This window comes from Pleurodeles waltl, chromosome 2_1 (assembly GCF_031143425.1).
Source record: "Pleurodeles waltl isolate 20211129_DDA chromosome 2_1, aPleWal1.hap1.20221129, whole genome shotgun sequence".
Classification (NCBI taxonomy): domain Eukaryota; kingdom Metazoa; phylum Chordata; class Amphibia; order Caudata; family Salamandridae; genus Pleurodeles; species Pleurodeles waltl.
In genome coordinates this window covers 708,574,883-708,592,913 of record NC_090438.1, presented here as the reverse complement: position 1 = coordinate 708,592,913, position 18,031 = coordinate 708,574,883, and the positions used below count along the sequence as shown (strand labels likewise).

The 18,031-nt window shown below is 40.7% G+C and overlaps 1 protein-coding gene across 1 annotated transcript in view; it reads right to left on the bottom strand.

Moving 5' to 3' along the window:
- Positions 1-18,031, bottom strand: part of SNRNP48 (small nuclear ribonucleoprotein U11/U12 subunit 48) — a 167,940-nt gene that overhangs the window by 25,537 nt on the left and 124,372 nt on the right. Inside the window, exon 8 of the mRNA XM_069217070.1 lies at positions 299-478. Coding sequence (XP_069073171.1) covers positions 299-478 — 180 coding nt within the window. The remainder of the gene's footprint in view (positions 1-298; positions 479-18,031) is intronic.

The following is an 18,031-nucleotide window of genomic DNA, read 5'->3' as shown; positions in this document are numbered from 1 at the left end:
AATTAGCCTCTCCTTCCAATTCTGCAATCATGCCATTTCAACAAATGGAAATAACCCAAATCTAAACACTGCATTGTTCCATGGTCAGGAATGTTTTAAGAATTGGCTAATGAATCCAAGGCCAAAGGGTGTAGGAGCAGAGGTTGCAAAAAATATAAATCACATAAAAAGGATAAAGAACAACAAAAACAAATACATAAATGTTTAAAAAGCACTTCCTCTGCAACTGTACGAAAAAGGTGCAGAGATTTTGTGTTGTAGACATGACACTAAAAAAATCCAACTAGATTTTGCTTACCTTTCTTTTCTCTTTTTGGAATCTTTTTTCTTGTCTCTACTCTTCTGTTTGTGTGGACTGCTGCTGTGATCCCTTCTGTGACGGGGCAGTTCCACACCTCTATGGGGGACGGATACCTGCCTCGAGTCTGCCGAATCTGAACGCACAGAATCCTTGGAGTCTGACCGCCTACCTAGCAATCTAAAAAGAAAAAAAAAACCTGCATATTATAATATTTTTCATGCATATTAGTTTAACTTTATGACTCTCCTTTAAGATAAGAAATCTGCTAATACATTTCTGATGACACACAAACTGAATGCTTTAAAAAGCAGCAACATGAACTCCAGAATACAATCAATTTAGACATTTAGGGCAGGATTACAACTTTGGTGGAGAGGGTTAATCTGTCCCAAATGTGACGGATATCCCGCCCACCATATTACGAGTTCCATAAGATATAATGGACTCGTAATACAGCGGGCGGGATATCCGTCACATTTGGGATGGAGTAACCCCCTCTACCAAAGTTGTAATCAGGTCCTTAATCACTTCTATAGACTCCCTGTTGTATCCCTGACCTGGAAGGAGGGGAATAATACTGAGGCATGCTTCAAAGTGGACTCCGATGATGGATACATTACTTAACTGATACGATACTTATCTAATGGGACAAATTCAGCCTACATTCTCACATGCAAAAGTAATTAAGTAATTTCTTGTCGTAATGCCCTCAAAATAAGAGAAAATGTTTCAGCTAGGACCACTTCTTCCTCAAAGTTTCTCCTTCAGTCCTGGAACTCACTGTGCCACAGAAAATGTTGTAGTTAATTTTTCAGCTTGCACAGTTTCCCCGAATATGGGGAAGAAGAGTTGCTTGTGACTACGCACCAACCAGTTTGATTGATATGGAAAATGTCACTTACCCAGTGTACATCTGTTTGTGGCATGATACACTGCAGATTCGCATGCTGTGCACTGTTCCTGCCATCTAGTGTTGGGCTCGGAGTGTTAAAAGTTGTTTTTCTTCGAAGAAGTCTGAGTCACGGGACCGAGTGACTCCTCCCTTTCGGCTCCATTGCGCATGGGCGTCGACTCCATCTTAGATTGTTTTTCCCGCAAAGGGTGAGGTAGGAGTTGGTAAAGTGAGGATACTAGAGGTTCCCATGCAATGGGGCGGAAATGTATGTACATAGAGTGTAGTAAAAGAATATTTATTTACATATTTATAATTTTCATGCAACTAAAAACAGCTACAGGCTCCTGGGGAGATGGGAGGGCGCATGTGAATCTGCAGCGTACCATGCAAGGAACAGATGTACACCGGTTAAGTGCCATTTTCCGTTCAATGGCATGTGTAGCTGCAGATACACATGCTGTGCATAGACTACCAAGCAGTAATCTCCCCAAAAGCGGTTGTCAGCCTGTAATAGTTGAAGTTGTCTGAAATAATGTTCTTAATACAGCCTGTCCTACGGTGGCTTGTTGTGTTGCTAACACATCTGCACAGTAATGCTTAGTAAATGTATGGGGCGAAGACCAGGTGGCTGCCTTACAAATTTCTGTCATTGTTATATTACCAAGAAAAGCCATTGTGGCGCCCTTCTTTCTAGTTGAGTGTGCCCTTGGTGTAATGGGTAATTCTCTTTTAGCTTTAAGGTAACAGGTTTGAATGCATTTAACTATCCATCTGGCAATGCCTTGTTTGGATATAGGGTTACCTGCATGAGGTTTTTGGAAAGCTATGAACAATTGTTTTGTTTTACGAAATTGTTTTGTTCTGTCAATGTAATACATTAGCGCTCTTTTTATGTCTAATGTATGCAACGCCCTTTCAGCTACTGAGTCTGGTTGTGGAAAGAAGACTTGGAGTTCCACAGTTTGGTTTAGATGGAATGGTGATATGACTTTTGGTAAAAAAATTGATTTGTACTTAGAAACACTTTATGTTTATGTATTTGTATAAAGGGGTCTTGAATAGTAAATGCTTGTATTTCACTAACTCTTCGAAGTGATGTGATGGCTATTAGAAAGGCTACTTTTCAAGTTAGAAATTGGATTTGACAAGAATACATGGGTTCAAATGGTGGGCCCATGAGTCGTGTTAATATAATATTAAGATTCCACGAAGGTACTGGTGGTGTCCTTGGGGGTATGATTCTTTTTAGTCCTTCCATAAAGGCTTCAATAGCTGGGATTCTAAAAAGCGATGTTGAATGTTTAATCTGCAGATAAGCAGATATTGCAGTGAGATGGATTTTAATGGAAGAGAAAGCTAGATTTGACTTTTGTAAGTGAAGTAAATAACTTACAATGTTTTGTGTGGAGGCGTCTAGTGGCATAATTTGATTAGCCTGACATTAACAAACAAATCTTTTCCATTTGTTCGCGTAACAATGTCTTGTTGTGGGTTTTCTTGCTTGTTTAATGACCTCCATACACTTTTGAAAGGTTTAAATATCCAAATTCTAAGACTTCAGGAGCCAGATTGCTAGGTTGAGCGATGCTGGATTCGGGTGTCTGATCTGTTGTTTGTGTCAACATATCTGGTCTTTTTGGTAGTTTGATGTGGGGTACTACAGTATTGTGTACCACAGGTGGCGAGCCCACGTTGGTGCTATAAGTATTAGTTTGAGTTTGTTTTGACTCAGTTTGTTGACCAGATAAGGAATGAGCGGGAGAGGGGGAAAAGCGTAAGCAAATATCCCTGACCAGCTGATCCATAGAGCATAGCCCTTGGACTGAGGGTGTGCATACCTGGACACGAAGTTTTGGCATTTTGTGTTTTCTTTTGTTGCAAATAGATCTAGGTTTGGTGTCCCCCAGCGGTAGAAGTGATCCTGTAGGATCAGGGGATGTATTTCCCATTCGTGAGTTTGCGGTTGATCCCGACTGAGACTGTCGGCTAACTGATTTTGAATGCCTGGTATGTATTGTGCTATCAGGCGAATGTTGTTGTGAATTGCCCAATGCCAAATTGTTTGTGCTAAGAGACACAGTTGTGACGAGTGTGTCCCCCCCCTGTCTGTTTAGATAATACATTGTTGTCATATTGTCTGTCTTGACAAGAATGTGTTTGTGGGCTATCAGTGGTTGAAACGCTTTTAATGCTAGAAAAACCGCCAGCAGTTCCAAGTGATTTATGTGAAGTAGTCTTTGTTGATTGTCCCATTGACCTTGTATGCTGTGATTGTTGAGGTGTGCTCCCCACCCAACCATGGAAGCATCTGTTGTGATAATGGCGCGAGGCACTGGGTCTTGAAAAGGCCGCTCTTTGTTTAAATTTATAGGGTTCCACCATTGAAGCGAAGAGTGTGTTTGACGGTCTATCAACACTAGAGCTTGTAGTTGACCCTGTGCTTGTGTCCATTGTTTTGCTAGGCACTGTTGTAAGAGCCGCATGTGTAGTCTTGCGTTTGGGACAATAGCTATGCATGAGGACATCATGCCTAGTAGTTTCATTACAAACCTTACCGTGTAGTGTTGGTTTGGTTGCATGCTTGATCTTACATTTTGGAACGACTGAACTCTTTGTGGACTTGGAGTGGCAATTGTTCTTTGTGTGTTGAGTGTTGCTTCCAAGTATTGTTGTAGTTGGGATGGTTGCAGATGCGATTTTTGCTCATTTATAGAAAACCCTAGTTTGTGTAAAGTTTCTATGACGTATTGCGTGTGAAATTGACATTGTTGTTGAGTGTTGGCTTTTATTAGGCAATCATCCAAATATGGGAATACGTGCATGTGCTGTCCCCTTATATGAGCTGCTACTACGGCCAGGCATTTTGTAAATACTCTGGGGGCTGTTGTTATTCCGAACAGTAGCACTTTGAATTGATAATATTTGCCTTGTATTACAAACCTGAGGTATTTCCTGTAAGATGGATGGATGGGTATGTGGAAATATGCATCCTTGAGATCCAGTGTTGTCATGTACTCCCCTTTCTTCTTTTAGTAAGGGAACTACGTCTTGAAGTGTTACCATATGGAAATGATCTGATTTGATGAAGAGATTCAGTGTTCTGAGATCTAAGATACGCCTTAATGTTTTGTCCTTTTTTGGAATTAGGAAATACAGGGAGTAAACGCCAGTTCCTTTCTGTTGATAGGGTACTAGCTCTATAGCTTGTTTTTGTAGTAGTGCTTGGACCTCTATATGTAATAGGTTTAAGTGTTGTGGAGACAATTTGTGCTGTTTTGGAGGAACATCTGGAGGGAATGTTGTGAATTCTATGCAATAACCATGTTGGATAATTGATAGGACCCACGCTTCTGTGGTAATGTGTGTCCAATTGTGGTAGTATTTGGTTAGCCTTCCCTCCCCACTGGTGACAAGTGTTGGGGTTGTGCGACACTGAAGTCACTGTTTGCTAGGGCTTGGTTTGGCGGGCTGGAATTTCCCTCTTCCTCTTGGGAATTGTCCTCTATAGGAACCACAAATCCCCCCCCTTTGGTATTGTGACTGGTAGGTGGGGTTTGTTTGGGAGGTGGATGGTTCAGATGTCTGTTGCCGAAACCCCCCTCTAAATCGTGGTTTCCTAAAAGTGCCTCTGAATTGTGGGGAGTAGAGCGCGCCCATGGCTTTGGCCGTGTCTGTCTTTTTTCATCTTCTCGATGGCGGTATCGACTTCCAACCCAAACAACTGATGTTGGTTAAATGGCATATTTAGTACCGCTTGTTGTTTTTCTGGTTTGAATCCAGAACTTTGCAGCCATGCATGCCTTCGAATCGTTACAGCCGGGTTGACAGTCCGTGCTGCTGTATCTGCGGAGTCTAATGCAGACCTTATCTGTTTGTTTGATATGGCCTGTCCCTCTTCAACTACTTGCTGGGCACGTTTTTGGTGTTCCTTGGGAAAGTGCTGGATGATGTCTTGCATCTCGTCTCAGTGTGCCCTGTCGTAGCGTGCAAGTAGGGCTTGCGGATTTGCAGTCCGCCATTGATTGGCTGCTTGTGATGCCACTCTCTTGCCCGCTGCGTCGAACTTTCGACTGTCAGGTGGTGGGGCATCCCCTGACGATTGTGAGTTCGCCCTTTTTCTTGCAGCCCCTACAACCACTGAGTCCGGGGTGAGCTGTTGCGTTATAAACACTGGGTCTGTCGGGGGTGGTTTATATTTCTTTTTGACCCTAGGCATGATAGCTCTTCCCTTTACAGGCTCTTGGAAGACCTGTTGTGCGTGCTTGAGCATGCCCGGTAGCATTGGCATGCTTTGATACGATGCGTGGGTGGATGCCAGAGTGTTCAAAAGGAAGTCATCCTCCACTGGTTCAGAGTGCATTGTTACGTTGTGGAATGTAGCTGCCCTGGCTAGTACTTGGGTATATGCTGTGCGGTCCTGTCCTCTGGTGGTGAAGGCTTGGTTGGATAACACTATGGGCTGTTTCCGATATTGGTGGATCGTATAGATCCCATGCATCAGCATCATCTTGGGTCATCCCAGTATGTGTGGGTGACTGCATTAACGGTGTTCCCACTGGTGACAAGTGTGGTGAGTGCAGTGGGGATGGTTGTGGTGAGACCTGTGGTGGTGGTGGTGACTTGTCTCTAACCACTTTGGCTTTTGGTTGCATTTCTGATTCTTGAAAGGCTAGTTTTCTTTTCGATTTGAGTGTAGGGATGGTCTGAATCTTCCCTGTATCCTTCTGGATTTGTAACCTTTGTTGCGTTTGGTCAGGTTCTTCTATATCCAGATCTTGCTCAAATCTATGCATTTCTTTGAGTTGCATCGAAAGCCCTTGCTACTCAGTGTATGAGGATCTTTTCGGCTCCGAGGCCGGTTTTTTCGGTACCGAAATTCCTAATGTAATTGTCTTTCGGTTGCGAGGAGCTTTTTCGGGGCTTGCTTGATTCGACAACTGGATGTCGGAATCTCGACCAGAGTCGGAAGTCTTCGGCAACTCTTTGGATTTTTTTGGTGACGATGTTATCTGGTCACCTTCCCTTCTGTGGGTTGAGCCATGGCCTACTGGCGCCGGCGTCCCAATGGCCTTGACTTTTTTGGTGTGACCCTGTGTTTGGGACGGGGCAGGTTTACTCACAGTTTGTTGCACCGTCGAGGGTCGTTCACCGTCGTATTCATCTGAGTCCGTTTCTTGGATGGAAATTCTTTCTTCCTCCTCGACGTCAAGATCTTGTTTCGGCTTCAACGCCATTTGTAGTCTTCTTGCGCATCGTTCTCGCAAGGTTTTCTTCGATTGAAACGCTCGGCAAGCTTCACAAGTATCTTCTCTGTGTTCGGGCAACAAACACAGGTTACAGACCCGGTGCTGGTCTGTATAAGGATACTTGGCGTGACACTTAGGACAGAAATGGAAGGGGGTCCAGTCCATTAGTCTTGGCCGACTGGTGTGGTCGGGCCGACCAGGCCTCGATGAAGAGTAGAAGCCTCTAAGGGCCGCCGAAGCGGTCTTTATGTCGGTGCAGATACACTAACACTAAACCGGTACCGAACGAGAACAATACAGACGAATTTTCGATACTTAGCTAACTTTCCCGATTCTAAATATGGAGCGAAGAGGAACACGTCCGAACCCGATGGCAGAAAGAAAACAATCTAATAAGTCGACGCCCATGCGCAATGGAGCCGAAAGGGAGGAATCACTCGGTCCCGTGACTTGAAAAGACTTCTTCGAAGAAAAACAACTTGTAGCACTCCGAGCCCAACACTAGATGGCAGGAACAGTGCACAGCATGTGTATCTGCAGCTACACATGCCATTGAACATGTATATACATTACACACATACATATACACACACACAGTTCTTTGTATTTTTGCGGGGAAAAGAAGAGGCAAGGAAAAATATTTATTAGAGTCTGAATTTATGTGAAAAAAACTAGTGCAAATGGAAAGTGGATTCCATTGTTGGAAACTATGTCTATTTTTCAAAGATAAATTGTTTCTCTAGCAGGGAACATTCACTTAAATTCATACCTTCATTAAAAAACAGCAGTAACTTAATGATGGTGAAGGGAGTGGGAAGATAAGGTCCTAGCACCACAGTCCAAACAGTAAAGACAGCAGAAAGCGCAAGCTAATTTTCATGTAGTCATCTCAACATTTACCAATTTAAAATATGATGCAATAGAGCTGCCCTAGTCCTGCTGCCTACTGGTCAAGCGGCCACTAAGGGAACCTGGAAATGGCGTTTTCATTTTCTGAAAGAAGACCTTACACGTGATGAAACGATCAATGTTGAATTGGTGTTATTTAGGGAGGGCTCCGATTATATTCAGTAGGGGCAGTAGCAGTCACTGCAGTCTACACATTTAAGATCAGTCCAAACTGAATCAGACTGTTCTGCTGAAGTCCAAGATAAATAACGATTGTTCTGCTGGCGTGGAATGGTTGTACAAGAAAGTTAATGCATTCATTCAGTGGTTCAGAAAGAAATCAGAAACCACTGTGCATATATCGCAAGATGGGTATATCGCACCATATTGTCCCATCAAAAATGGTAAAAAGTCTGTTAGCGGACAATATCAGTATGTCACCCATTATATTAGACAGCAGGACACTCACCAGGTAGAAGAAGGATTCATCATCACTTGAGTAAACCTAATTGTGCACCTCTCTAAAATATTGAAACTTTCAAGGAGTTCAAAACGGCACAGCATAAATCAAAGTGAAGAAAAAAAAAACAATCATTTCACTAAACAAATATAAATATACGGGATCCAGATTATTTTTAGGCCCTAGATACCACTTCTGGCACATGAGAAATTGGGGAAAACATTTCTCACACTTCCTGAAATAATGCAAATTGTAAGAAAAATTGGATACAAATAACACAACAAGGATAACTGGAACATGAGTTTACATGGCCTGTTTTCTAAACCTCCCATAACCAGGATGTCAAGGACAATCAGTGGCCGAACAGGGCCGATGTGCTGCAAAAAGCAAGTTAAAAATAAAGAGGTTAAAGACTAACAAGAGAACAGGAATTTAGTGGAAGGGACCTCCCTGGCTCAAAAAATAGAATACTATGGAAAAATAATATATAATAAAAAATAATAAAAATAACTAACAAAAACAAGGAAAAAAGAATGTGGTTTAAGTGGTGAGGGGAGGGGCCTGAAGACCGCTACAGTCAAACCTGAAAAGAAATATCACCAGGTTGAGTTTGTCAGCTTTGGTTACGCCATTCATAATGAGAAATACAAGAAAAACTAATTGACGGAAAGAGGCAGTCAAAACCAGTTTCACAAGTATTTTTCTCCTTCAGATATTTTTTTTGTTTTTTTGTTATTGCAGGTAGGTATATGTTGATTAAGGTTTAGAAACTGTATTTACCTGTTAATATTTCGGATTCAATACTCTGTCCTCCATATTCTATGCCATCGATATTCTGGTTTTGATATTAAGGGTGCACACTGTGCGATTCCGTGTGATGGAATATGTGCATTTTCTTTTAAAGGTACATATAAAAGTACATTCAGTCAACTTCCCACAAACCAACTTTAAATCCCATCTAATAGAATTCAAAGTAGGGGTGTAAAGTTGAAAATTCAGCTGACTCGTAGCTTTGTGTATTTTCTAAACCGTTCAAGCTTTGTCTTCAAAAGCTTTTTTTTTAATTTTTATTTTTTATAAACTGTTCTCAGCTCAGAGCGCGCTCTATTCCACACCTTTTCAATAGGGGGTGGATGTCCAACATCCACACTGAACATTTATTTGGAGGTGTTTCTAACTTGGACATTCTGCATCAGGAACTCATTAGACTTGGAAAGCCCAAAGATATAACATTCCCTCAAGTAAAGTTAGGAAACTTAATCTGCTTCATACGGTGTGGAGTTTCATAATTCAACTCAACACTGTAAGTGAAGTTTTAATTTAATTCATCAGTAAATACTTTACCGAGAGCTTGGAGCATATTCATCAAGGACATTTTGGGAAATTATTGTTGAAAAGTGCAACAATGGTGAAGGCTAAATAGAATTTAAATGTCATTTTACATGGAGAGATTGGCACAGCCCCCCAATGAATTTCATTATAAGGTTCTGACAAAAGATGGATAGTTCAATGACATTTGATCAAGAGCACCAGTCGAAAGTGCACAGACTTGAAACATACAGCCCTTATAGTTACAGGCAGGTTGAGTGAAAGGTGCTATACAAAAGTAGACTTTCGAAAGACATCGACCAGCAAAATAGATGGGAAGGTAGCAGCACTGCCACTAAGACTCCAAGTGTTGGTTTCACGGTTTGCATTTAGGCTCTTGCTCTGTGATAACCCCTCTTTTTGATGCTGCTTCCATGGCACCTCCCATTTGGATGATGCAAAGTCCTCCACTTTCAGAATTATGGACATTCTCCTCATTTTCATATGCAATAGACTCCTTGCATATAGCCCTCTAGGTGGAATCCTCTATGTACACAATAATGCTGGGATGAGCATGAACTTTTATGAGTGGTGAATGTAAAAAGAATGGGAGCCTGCCATGTGTACTAGAAATGGAGAGCATTTACTTGCAGAAGGATAGCTGAGCATTATCACAGGTGCTGATAAAGGTCAAGCTTTGGGTTATGAAACAGTTCATCGACTGTCAGAATTAAATGTACACTAGAAAGCCAAATCTCCTCCAAAATAGAACTTGGACATTTCAGTAAGCAGCTGTTACTTTTCGGCGACTACACCAATACATGTAGACATAGCTGATATGCGTTACAAGGGAAAGCATCAGCGTTTCTCACTAGCAGCATGCAGTAACAGAAAACAAGGAGGTGCAGTTGTTAAGCATTTGTAAAAATCAATGTGGTTCAATTAACAATGTATATTATGATTTTAGAACACATTTTTAGACACCAAGTGCACAACTGGGCATTTAAAATCACATTGGACCAGTTGCATTGGCATAAACGTTAAGTTATAAATTCCACTTAAAATCTCCAATCATTTTTCCTCCATCTTTATCAAACTCATTTTGCTCCTAGAAGCTCTACTGTACTTGCGCTCTTTTCTGCTGATCTCATCTCTGTCGCCACTTCTTCTTTCACTCACTTCCTCACTACCCATTTGTTTGCTAATGCATCTGTTTATCTTTCCCTTCCTGTCTCTCTTGCAGTTTCTATTTACACTTCTTCCTTTCCCTCTATTCTCCTCTTTTAAAACTTCTTCTATCTTCTCTGTACTTCTCAATATTTTTTTGTCGTCTTTTTAGACCACTTGTCCATAAATCACATATGGCAACTGAAACCTTTTCTTAGCTGTGCATGGCAATGAGCAGCCACCCTTCTTTGGGCTTTTCACTGTTCTTTATTTCTGGAAGCCTACCAACATGGGTCTCTTTTGGAAGTGGAGAAGTCCCCAACACCCTTGGAACAATGTGGCTATCATGATTCTGCCTGCATTTTGTCCATTCTTGTTGGACAGGACATCATGCAAGGATTTGGTGGCATTTTACTATTTTATAGCAGAGGACAACATGTTGACGTCCACTGCACCACCTTCACAGTGTAGTGGACTTCAACGGGTTGTCGAGAGGTGAAAAGAGAATGTTTCTGGTAAAAACATCAGAAACATGTACTTTTCTAAAATCAAAGTCCAGCAGCAACAGAAATATTTCCTTTGAGGCCAGATGTTTGATTTATTGTATAGCACATTGTGCGTGCTGACATAACAGCAAAACAAAAGTGAAAGTATATCATGCTAATGGGAGTCTGCGTTGATTCACAAATGTCCTATAACACACTTCCTACACTTCTCCCAATAACAGTAGCCCAGTTGTCTTGCTGGGCTATCACCTGTGAAAGGAAAGGCCTCAAATGCAACAAGGAAATATCAAGCTTTTGCCTTGCAATTGACCCATTCTGGCAATTTGGGTAGCTGTGGTATTTAAGCCTGAGCTCAGTCGGCACCCAGGGATTCCTGCCAGGCACATACATTTCTGAAAACAAGGCACCTAAGGTAGTCTCTGGTGGTGTGGCTTGGGTGAATCCCAATATCTCCTCTTACCCAGAATGCCCAAAAAACACTAAGCCTTAGCTATTATAAAACTTTCTCATATATATATTATATATATATATATATATATATATATATATATATATATATATATATATATATCTCTGAAGAAAAAAATCTGGAATCTGATCTATGAGGACAATAAGTTTCTTACCTCCTAGCATTGCCTCACTTCTCCCAATAAACACAGTACCCAAATGTTCGCCAAGTATTATGCACTTACTATATTGATTACATAGGACCTCATAATAGCAATTTATTTGCTATGCCCAATTACATAAAGATAAAGCAGAATTTCAAAGGAGTCCATGCATTTAAAAACGCAGAGTTATAGTACACAGCTCTCAGATATCAATATACAGAAATCAGAAAATGTTAGTCAATATTGAGTGAAAATGTCTAGAGAATTCAATAAAATACAAACAACTTTAGCCTCAGTAGTCCAGACTATGGCCTCAATATTTGGTTCAATGAATCCTCTGGATATTGATCCTGGCAGGGTTATCTACATATAAAAAGATTTTCGAAAGATAAATAATCCTTCGGAATAACCCTTTATGACATGGCAGGTTAGACACTTCAGATTCACATTACTGGTATTTCCTGTGCAGCATCCACATTAACCTAACAAACTATCTGGCTCCTGCAAACAAAATAAAGACCTTTAGTGCATGTATATTATCTGACCGGACTATACGTCGCAAGAGGCTGTGAGTGTGAATTTTCTAATATGTTTATTAATGATTTTCATATTACAAATGTGTAATGAACTAACGTGTACACGAGAAACTTCTGAAATGTTTGTTTTTCTGTTCTTGGCTAAGCAAAATTATATTCAAACGCTGTGGTTATTTTCCATTATTCAAAGCTTTCATAAGTGTTTTCGAAGGCTGTGTAGACGTACCCGCAGCTACCCCTAGCGGGTTGTAGCGTTATGTCTTACAGGGTCATTTATCAACCAAGCATTGCATAGGTTGAAATGTCCAATTGTTTGGACATGTTACTAATATCGGGTCTTTCCTCGAGGATGGAAGTAAAAGAAACTGTAAAAGTTTCTTCCTGAGAACACGATACTCAAGAGACAATGGAGTTACAGACGAGACAGAAGTAGTAAAGATACAGTTTGGGTCATCAATCTAGTTGTTGACTGGCTGAAATGAAACCATCCCATAGACTGACAAATCAGGATTTGATTAGAATTTAGTAGAACAACCTGGGTAGAATGTTTAGAGGGTGGGCTCTTTCTTCTAGACGGATTCTTGGTAAGCAGACGAGATTAGAGACCAGCTGTCGCTAGGTCCAAATCTTCTGATGATTTAACCGATGGTGTCCTCAAGCTGAAACTGATCATTTGCTGTTACTACCTTTGTGGTAATGTATGTTATTAAATGTGAATTGTGTCCCGCTTGCTTTCCAGGTACCAGCTGCAACTAATGATTTTATTGCTGCACATTCAGAATTATTTTAAAAAAACTAAGTTAAGAGATTTTTCTAAATTTGTGTTACTAAATTCTTTTTACATGAAGTCCAACATTTCAATACTAATTTGTGGTTAGTTAGGGAATTAATCTTGATATGCTCATTGTTCGTTTTGAGATCATTTGATGCTGAACTAATGTATGCACTGCCATTATTACCAGTTTTTGTATTATTAATAAGTGTGATTCTTTTGCAGATAATTTGTTTAATTGTATTAATCAAATTGAGATATATATACACGTCGTTTTAACCAACCGCTATTAATCTTATATGCTTATCATCTGTGTTTGAGAGTTATTTTTGTGAAATTAGCATTGTTAATATAGGGAAATAAATCTATGAACTTTAATTTCTAAACTGGTGTAGTTATTGACTGAGGTTTTATGATACTGAATGTTGTTATTGATGGTCCTCACACATCCCATTGGTGACATCCCCTCAAACCTATGTTGCTTCGATCCATCGTCCTCTAGCGCTGAATCCACTATTCAGTATTGATAATAGCTAGGATTTTAAGGCGCGTTAGCAGTTTTTGGCAGCAGATTACAGTTACGTCATTGTTTTGATGATGCCATAATGGGTCTGTGAGGTTCGGGTGTGTCAAAGTGGTTTGTTTGTTGTTTTTTTCTTTTTCCAAAATTGTTAAACGGATTTAACATGAGTGGCTAGTTGCCTTAGGTGACTTTCCCCAGTTCTTGGAGACCCCCTAGGTTGATGTGCATGTTCTTGGCGGTGTTTGACAGTATCTGAATGAGGAGAATAAAGTGAAATGTGCTTTGAGGGGTGATGAATACATTCCAGTACTGGAAGGAGAGATTTGTCTGCCTGAAAATACTCCAGCATATATTGTGTTTGAGGAGCGAGGTGCAGCAGCATGTCTTTGGCTGAAGCATTGGGTCAAAATCACAAAGAAAGAGGGCTGTTTAGCTTTTCCAGAACGTTCAATTTAAGAGTTCTAGATAACGTGAGAACGAAGATGTACAGTCTTAAACCTCCACGAGGCCAGAGCAGTATGAGGCATTAGCTGTATGTGAGCTGGTAGCGAAGGAATAGCAGGCTTTAAAATATGAAACGAAAATGAGAAGGGTAGAAAAACACTGCCTGAAACGATGTGGGATGAAGAACAGAAAAGATGGAGAGACCATACATTACGCGGGGTTAGGTTATTTCCAGCAAGAACAAATGATGAAGAGGTTAAAACAGATGGAAAGAAAAAGAAGACGGGCTCTTTAGAACAGAACGCTAAAGAGCCAAAAAGGGTCATGTTTAACGATGATGAAATGGAGGAAGACGAGGTAGTTAACCATGTAGTAGAAACATATCTTCCCCCAGATGTGAGACAGCAGAACATAAATGGATTAAATGGGAGTGGTATGAGTAACATAATTCTTACTGCACCATTTACTTCAGAATCAGCGAGGGGTGACCAGAGACATGAGAGAGTTCAGATGCATAGTTTTTTTAATGACTTGTTGAGCCATAGTCAAGAGTTCGAAATTAACATTCCAGAAATACAGCCTGAGATCCAGAGAGTGAGAACAACGGCAAACCTAGTACTGTCACAGGGTCATCTAGAGACAAAGATAAGAGAACCAGTATGTATACAGAGTACACAAATGCAGAGCATGAGAGCAGGACAAACATCGGGAGCTGGAACACTGATGAATCCAGATGCAATTACTATAACTATTACGATGGGTCCAGTGACTCCTTTATATGTTTGAGTAGACAACAGTGACGACAATGCATTGCTAAATGTGCAGAATAGACAGGGACCAAGTTTAAATGTGACAAATTCTCTAATAGATTTGTCACCTGTTGAGACATCAGGAATGATGTCCCAACAACCGGGTACGAGTTCAGGAAAAGGGCGAGGAGCAGCTGCAAAAGCTAGTGGAGTATCCCTAAAAGGCTTGTCTGCACAAGAAATAACAGAATGGTTGGAGGACTTAAATAGTTCAAAACAGGAGAGAAAAGAAAAAGAGGGAGAAATGATAAACAGAGTAAGATTAAATATGGAAGGAAGGGAACTTTTAGAGGGAACAATGGGAGTGAACAGACTTGACTCGTATACTGGAGGACAATTGAGATACTTGTGTAAAGTCATTTAAAAAAGAAGCGAACAGCGTTTATCAACAGTTACAAGATGTAGCAGATGATTATAACACTGATTTGACAAAGATGAAAATATTGAGAAGGAGTTATAGGCTAGGTTTGGAGGAAGACGACTTTGTTTACAAGAGATCTGCAGGGATGAGAACACATCTCAAAGTGTTACTTGAGAAGGTGCAGGTTTGGAGGGCAGTGGCTAAATGGGAGAGTAAATGGGACAGGAAAAGAGAAAGATCTAAGAAAGATGATGGGATACAGGCAGGAGATGCAGTAAAAATATTACCAATGAGAGAAACACCAGGAGGAAATGTTATTCATGTACCTTGGAATAGAAGTGACATCATATGTTTTACAAATGATTATCCGAGACTGAGAGAGAAGTCTATGGAGTGGTATCAGCAGAAAGATAGGTTTGTGAAACTTTCAAAGTGTCTTTGGGAAGGTTTGAATACACTTTTTGAAATTGTGGTACCAGCAGATTTGTGAGCTGAATGCAAAAGGAGTGCTGACTGGCCGACGAGCGAATCGCAAAGAGATTTGAAAACTGGTGCGCCACCTCCCGAAGTAATGAAATATCACTATAAAGTCATTAAATTTCTGAAAACGAGAGTTTCGCCGAAAAGTGTTAATTGGCAGCGCATTGATAGAACAACACAAGAAGGGAAGGAGTCAGTTCATGCGTATTATGAGAGGTTGTTGAAGGCATTAAAACAATTTAGAGATGCGGAAACTACTGAAAAGGAAAACCTGAATCACTTGGTGTTCAGATTTGTCGCTGGGTTAAAACCAGAAGTGAGTCAAATGACTAAGAATCATTTGATATGTTGACAGGCAAAGCCGATTGATGAGGGTCTGCAGTATGCTAAATATTGTAGTGAGGAAATTGAGTTTAAGCAAAAGAAGCTGAAAGAAAAGGTAATGGTGATGCAGATTAAGGCATCGCAGATAGGGATGCAGGGAAATTTACAACAGTTGCCACAGGGAAATGGTTTGTTTCCGAATCAAGGTTGTGGTAGAGGACGAGGAATGATGCTTCCAGTAGTTAATAGAAATGTGGACTTGAGTTCAGTGGGTGATGCAGGATGAGCAGCAGCGGCGAAAATTATTACCTTGCCACATTTGTAGATTGCTGGGACATTGGAAAAGACAGTGTCCGATGTTGAATCAGGGGGGAGGAATGGTTCAGCAAACAAATGGTGTCAATTCATTTCAAGGCATGAGAGGATCTAGAATATGAGGTCAAAATCTAAATTTTCAGAATAATGTGAACATCAAAGGTTTTAAGCCTTTACAGCCAGTGCAACAAATTCAAAATGTGCAACCCCAGGTACAACAAGTACAAATGCAACAAATGCAGCCACAGGTGCAGATGGTGCCTGTACAGCAAATGCAAATACGGAGACAGGTTCAATTAATACAGAGCCCAATGGAACAACAGGTTATGCTTTCGCAGGTGGTCACGAATCAGAGTAAAAACAAACGTGTAAACATAGTTGAGCAATTTCCTTTATAAAGTGAGAGTGAAATAAACGCTGAATGGCCGTTGAGTAGTTCAGATGAGGAGGAGTTAATGATGGGTGCATCATTAGATGTGGATCAGAGAGGTCCTTGTGGAAAGGGTGAAGTACATGGCCATGAGGTTAATTTTTTGGTTGACACAGGAGCAATGCGCTCAACGATAAGGACATTGGAAGTACTAGACATACCTGTTTCTGAGAGGACAGTGCAGATAGTAGGAGTTGCAAATAAACAGTTGGTTAATGCCCTTACAGAACCAGTCCTTGTGAAAATTGGAAATTTCAGAGACCATCACAGTTTTGTTGTTTGCGATTCCAGTCCAGCATTGTTGCTGGGAAGAGATTAGTTGTGCAAAATAAATTGTTCAATTATGTTTTGCAGAAAGGGAATTACTATGGAGACCATTTGTGTTGATGAGGAAGATTTGTCAGCCGATGAAGGAAAAAGAACGAAAGGTTGTGAACTAGCTTTGTTCAATGTGAAGGAGGACCAGGTAGTCGATGAGGATGAGGCACACGAAGAACACAATTTGGAGGGCCTAATAAGTTTCTTTCCAGTGTTTGAAAAGAAAGACTTGCCGACTGATATGCAGGAAAGGGTTAAACCAAAGGTTTGGGATTTTTTTGGGAAAAGACATTGGTTTGATTAGAGGAGTTGAGGGAGTCAAGGTGGCAGTGAAAGAGAATGTGGTGTTCCCACAAACAGCTCAATACCCGATGACCAATGAAATTATAGAAGGAATAAGACCACTGATAGAACAGTTTCTGGAACAAGGGGTTTTGAAAGAAATGATGAGGAGTCCATGTAATTCACCAATCATGGGTTTGAAGAAGCTGAATGGGAAAATACAATTGGATCTGTGATGCAGAATGGTTTAAGGTCATTGGTCTGTGTCGAGCATTCTTCTCAGTACCTCTTCATGAGGACAGTAGATACCTCTTTAGTTTCAAATTCCTGACTAGAGTCTACTGTGGTGCAGGATTCTTCAAGGGTTTTCAGAATCACCATCTATTTTGACTCAGATTATGAAAAAGAACTTGGAATCGTTGGTAATGATCTGTAAGTCGACCATAGTACAGTACATTGATGATTTACTAATCGCTTCGAACACAAAGGAAGGCTGTAAGGAGGACACGATTACATTGTTGAATTTCCTGGGGGACAATGGTCAAAGTTTTTCCAGCTAAATTGCAATACTGTCAGCAAGAGGTGAAGTATTTGGGACATTTAATTGAGAAAGGGTTGAGGAGAATTTCCAGAGAGAGGGTGGCGGCAATAACGAAAATGAAAATGCCGAGTTCCCAAAAGGAGTTGAGAATGTTTTTGGGAATGGTGGGTTATTGTAGACAGTGGATCCCGAATTTTTCAGTGGTTTCAAAGCCATTGCAAAGATTGACAAATAAGGATGTTTCAGATCCTATAATGATGGATGAGGAGTGTGTGAGAGCTTTTAATGAGCTGAGAGAAAGTCTGTGTCAAGCACCAGCTTTAGGTATGCCTGACTACGCAAAACCTTTCCTATTGTTTTGTCATGAGGAAGATGGATGTTCTTTGTCTGTTAACACAAAAACATGGTGGTGTCAATCGCCCGGTAGCATATTTTTCAGCTACCTTGGATAATGCTGCAGCAGCCCTACCTGGATGGCTGCGAGCTGTCGCAGCTGTTGAGCAGAGTATAACTC